Here is a 4,977-nt window from a genome sequence, read left to right on the forward strand (position 1 = left end):
AATTAAGTCCAAAATTCACTTGTTACAGGTAAGATATGAAGAAATTGTACGGGAAAATTACAGTGTAAATCTGAAATTGATCAATTGGAAACATCTTATGAATTTGCGGGAGGAGCAAAGAAGAAAAGATTATTTGATCTTGGGTCTGAAGCTGCCAGTTACTTTGGGAAAAAACTTTGTGCCTGCAATGCTTCCACATCATCAGTACCACCTTTGGTTTCTTTACCGACAACAAATATGGAGGAGTTTGTGAAGCAATTGATTCCGGCACTTACTACTCATTTTCTTCCAGTTGTTATTGAGCGTGTTGGTGGTATTAGAGTACAAGAACAAGCACAATCATTAGCACGTTCTTCTTGATTAGTATATGTAACCTCCAAGTTCCCACTCTCATTAGCAGCCCAGACCTATAAAAACAAGCAAGCACAATCACATCAATACATGATTGGATAAGCTTAAGAGGGCTAAATTTCAAGAAAAAGAACAAATATAAACCTTTATCGTTTTGTCCGGTGAACACGATAAAAGAAACTGATCCCAGCATAGAACAGACATAACAACACTTGTATGATCTGTCAAAACCTGTAAACACTCCAATGTTTCAAGGTTCCATACCTGAAGACATATTAGCCACAGTAAGAACAAAAACGTAACACCAATGCACCGTTTTAATATGCTAGAGTGCTTCAAGAGTGATAGTTCCACAGAAATGTGTAGTAAATAATGTCTGTATGAAATCCCTTGTGTAGCCACACATGATGTTACAAGAACCAGATCTGACTTTACAACCTTTGAGAGCATAAGAGAGAGACCAAATCACAGTCAATCATTGATAATTAAAACATCATAATGGTTAACTAATCTGCTGCTCAGATTTTGACAAATATTTGGCAACTTAATTTATGCAAAATTAGAAGGGTCAAGAATATTAAGCTGCAGATCAAGCTCCCCAACAAAATTATTTTGGTTTCTAACAAACAAATTAGTTCTCATACTAAGAACAACTTCTATCTGTCACTAATTTATGCCATAAATATAAGAGATGTGTAAAACAAATCTTGGCAAAATCAACCATTAGGTGCTAATTAAGCATTTGTTAAAGCTTTAAGTAAAGCTACCAAATGAAGCCTCTACTATCTTGGATTAGCATTATAGCAAAAGTCGCACGCTTAACATAAAAATTACCTAAAATCTAAGTGTTAATGGTGGAATCAAATACCTTCGAATGCTTCAAATCGGCATGCCCGTGTAAGCTTGACTTTCAATACATGCATAAATGTCTTCAATTCTTGCAAAAACTCGTTCAAATTAGGCAAAAGGGACTTAAAATCGTGAATGGTTCTTGAGAGAGAAAGAGTAGAAAGAGATGGGGGGCGGGGTGAAATGAATAAAACCCTAGAAGCCCCCCTCTTCTATATATACTTTAATATTAATTAAAAATCTAAAATTAATATTTTACGACGTAAACGTTGGTCGCTAAATAAAATAATTTTTTTTTTAAATGAAGGGTACCGACAAAAATTTGTTGCTAAATCCGTTGCTACGAAATAATTAACATAATGACCAATATTTCGTTGCTAATCTGTCACTAAATTTAGGCACTAATTTTTTCCGCTATTATTTAGTGACGGAATTACAATTCAGCATACCAAAAAATTGGACTGCTGTGTATGCGACCAAGCTAATCCGTCGCTATATAGTGACAGAAATTGGTCCGTCAGTAAATTTCGTCGCTAAACATAATTTTTTTGTAGTGACTGGGCACGGTGAGAAACATGATCGCATATGTCATGAGTTGTATAACATTAAGTCGGATAAGACAAGGATTGCTGCTTGAAGCTATTGCTTCTCTTTCTAAGAACTGAAAATGGTCATGAGTTTGCATAGATAGTATCACTTTGGCTAAGACATAACATAAAATGAATTGACAACATATAAAGAGTATAGTTTCTTAGAACTAAGCATAAAGTGAGACATGGATTTATGGATCCTTTGTGTCATAACATAGAGCTTGAATGCTTAGAAGCTTGAATTGCTAAGAGACGTTGTTGCTTCAAACTTAGCCCAACAAGAGACCATAGATAACCTATTTCTTCAGGAATAGGACCATAAAGGTGATTGTCATGAAGATACGGAATAGTCAAGCTGTTCAAATTCCCAAATGAAGTAGGAATAGAACCATTAAGAGAGTTATCATTCAAATGTAGGTAAGGGCCCTTAGGTAACCTATTTCTTTAGGGATATAGCTAGTAGTAAGGTGATTATTATTAAGACTCAGAGTCGACAAGTTTCTCAAATTCCGCAATGAAAAAGGAATAGAACCATTAAGAGAGTTATTGCCCATACATAGATCAGTAAGGGACCTTAGGTAACCTATATCTGCAGGAATGGATCGGAGCCAGAAAGGTGATTCTCATAAAGATACAAAAGAGACAAGTTGGTCAAATTCCCCAATGAAGCGGGAATAGAACCACCAAGAGAGTTATTCTTCAAACTTAGCCCAACAAGAGACCACAGAGAGAACCTATTTCTTTAGGAATATGATCAGAAAGGTGATCGTCATGGAGAAACAGAATAAGACACAGGTAGGTATAAGGTTACGTTTAATCTCTGGTGCACACAAAGAATTTGAAAGATGAAACTTTTTATTTAAAGCTTTTATTTGAATATGATCAGTGTGAGTTATAGGGATTTTGTTACTGTTGCCCATGGTAATATCGTCAGTACTATAAGCACAGAGCAAGTGCTGGAAAGAAGATGTTTATTAATGAAGCAGAAAGCGTATTAAATAGAGTTACAGATAAACTAAGATGAGTCCTAAACTAACTAAACTAGACCAGTCCTAAATAAAAAAAACCGTTGAAACATATATTCTAATTACACTTCTAATTACTAACTAACTTGACACGGGATGTGTCAATACGCCCCCTCAAGTTAGGCGATGAATCAGTAATCCTAACTTGAATAAATTCTTCTCAAAAGCCAGTTTAGACAGTGCCTTGGTGAGAGTGTCAGTGATTTGATCGGCAGCATGGACGTGAACAACTCGAACCTTTTTGATGTCGACATGGTGGCGAACAAAGTGAAAGTCTACTGCAGCATGCTTCACTTTGCTATGGAGGACTGGAAACATCTCTCAAAATAAAGCTTAATAGTAAACATAGGGGTAACCAACTCCACTGCGCCAACGTCTTCTTATCCTTGACATCTGAAATTTGAAAAATAAGATAGTGAGCGTCAAACAGTTATCAATAAGAAAAATATACTTCGGAAAGAGTTGTTATTGAAAAAAACATGAAAACTAATATATTAGTGTAGAACTTAGCTTGAATACCTGTAAGTTCCTGAAATCAAATCTTGCTCCATTGGTAAATTTTCTAGATGCGATTGTTGCTTCTTCTGTAATTCCTTTGCCTTCGTTGCTTCTTTCTCCTTGCCATCATAATTTTGTGTTCCATCTCTTCAACGATTCTTTCAAGCCATTTCATATTTCCATTTGAGATCAAGATATATATTATGGATAATCCGATCCATAGTCCGGTTCCATACCCCATAAGAGCAGCTTTCCAAAAATCATTCAGAAATTCAGAGTTGCTTTCTTCATCAAGCGCATATTCAGCATAAGTTTTCTCTGATGCTGAATCATGACCGTGATTACCACAACCTTTTGAAAGTGGGAATCCACGTAATCCATCATTGCCTTCATACGAATTGTTCTCAAAGGTATGAAATTGATTTCCTTGAGGAATGCACCCTTCGAGATGATTGTAGGAGAGATTTAAGACTTCGAGAGCTGTAAGAGAAGCAAATTGTGGTGGTATCTCTCCTACAAGATGGTTGCCTGACAGGTCCAATGATTCAACTAAAGATAAACTTCCAAGTGATGGCGTAATAGGACCTTGCAATCCATTATGAGATAAATTTAGAATGCGAAGCGCAATAAGATCTCCCATAATACTTGGAATGTATCCTTCAAATTTGTTATTTGAAAGATCAATGGTTGTGAAAGTAGTCAAAATTCTGCCAAGTTCAAGCTCCAGCCCCTTGGTTGAAACTGTAACAGAATCATAGTAATATGAATCTCCAAGATAACTTGGTTTCTTCGATGTTTGATCAATTGTCCTCATCGCTTTCAGATGTTGAAACAAACTCGTCGGCAAGTTTTTAGAAAAATCATTGCGAGAGAGATCTAAGATTCAAAGCTCAAGAAACATGTATTCACTTCCTGAAGTTGTAATGGGTCCATGCAACTTATTCGATCTCAAGCTTAAAACTCGCAACTCACGAAGAGTTCCCAACCACATCGGAAATGTATCATTGAGGAGATTGTTCCCTAAATCAAGAACTTCCAGTCGTTGGCAATTTTCCAAGGATCGGGGAATTTTTCCCTCTAGCTTATTGCCTTGCAAATTGAAGCTTCTTAGTGCACTTCCAATGCTAAAAGTTGTTGGAAGAATACCGGAAAGATTGTTGTGCTGCATATCAAGAACCTCAAGATGACCACTCATGTTGCCAAAACATTGCGGAATTGCTCCCATTATATGGTTTCGATCCAAATCTAGAATTTCTAGTGATGTTAAATTGCAAATAGACGGAGGGAGCTCTCCGCTGAGATTATTGTGTGACATTGTCACATACCGGAGGCCACTGATATTACCCAAGCATTGCAGAATTTTTCCCTTCAAGTTGTTTCTCGACAAATTCAGGACTTCCAGTGATGTCAAATTACAAATAAATGAAGGAATTCCCTCTGTCGTCAGATTGTTGTCGCCGAGAAACAGAGTTTGCAAGTTTCTCAAATTGCCAAAGGACGACGGAATTGAACCAGTGAGTTGATTATTGGATAATCCTAGACCACTGAGGTTTTTCAGATTCCCCAACACACAAGGAATTAGGCCAAAGAGTTGATTATTGGATAAATCCAGAATGATGAGGTTTTTCAGATTCCCCAACACACTAGGAATTAGGCCAGAGAGT

At 36.7% G+C, this 4,977-nt stretch overlaps 2 protein-coding genes and 1 long non-coding RNA gene across 3 annotated transcripts in view; all 3 read right to left on the reverse strand.

Moving 5' to 3' along the window:
• Nucleotides 1–1,399, reverse strand: LOC107850562. Its single transcript, XR_001668656.2, has 3 exons — nucleotides 1,220–1,399; nucleotides 496–615; nucleotides 1–407 (listed from the first exon to the last, which is right to left on the reverse strand). It is a non-coding gene; the product is annotated as an uncharacterized LOC107850562 (long non-coding RNA).
• Nucleotides 1,400–2,744: 1,345 nt separating this feature from the next.
• On the reverse strand, nucleotides 2,745–4,191 carry LOC107851964 (receptor-like protein 9DC1). Its single transcript, XM_016697013.2, has 2 exons — nucleotides 3,335–4,191; nucleotides 2,745–3,208 (listed from the first exon to the last, which is right to left on the reverse strand). Exon 1 carries the CDS (start codon nucleotides 4,125–4,127, stop codon nucleotides 3,378–3,380), a length of 750 nt encoding a protein of 249 aa, XP_016552499.2. The 5' UTR covers nucleotides 4,128–4,191; the 3' UTR covers nucleotides 2,745–3,208; nucleotides 3,335–3,377.
• A 5-nt stretch (nucleotides 4,192–4,196) lies between these two features.
• Nucleotides 4,197–4,977, reverse strand: part of LOC124889782 (receptor-like protein Cf-9 homolog) — a 1,008-nt gene continuing 227 nt past the window's right edge. Inside the window, exon 2 of the mRNA XM_047401774.1 lies at nucleotides 4,197–4,956. Within this exon, the coding sequence (XP_047257730.1) occupies nucleotides 4,197–4,956 (760 nt within the window). The remainder of the gene's footprint in view (nucleotides 4,957–4,977) is intronic.

This window comes from Capsicum annuum, chromosome 12, assembly GCF_002878395.1.
Source record: "Capsicum annuum cultivar UCD-10X-F1 chromosome 12, UCD10Xv1.1, whole genome shotgun sequence".
Lineage (NCBI taxonomy): Eukaryota > Viridiplantae > Streptophyta > Magnoliopsida > Solanales > Solanaceae > Capsicum > Capsicum annuum.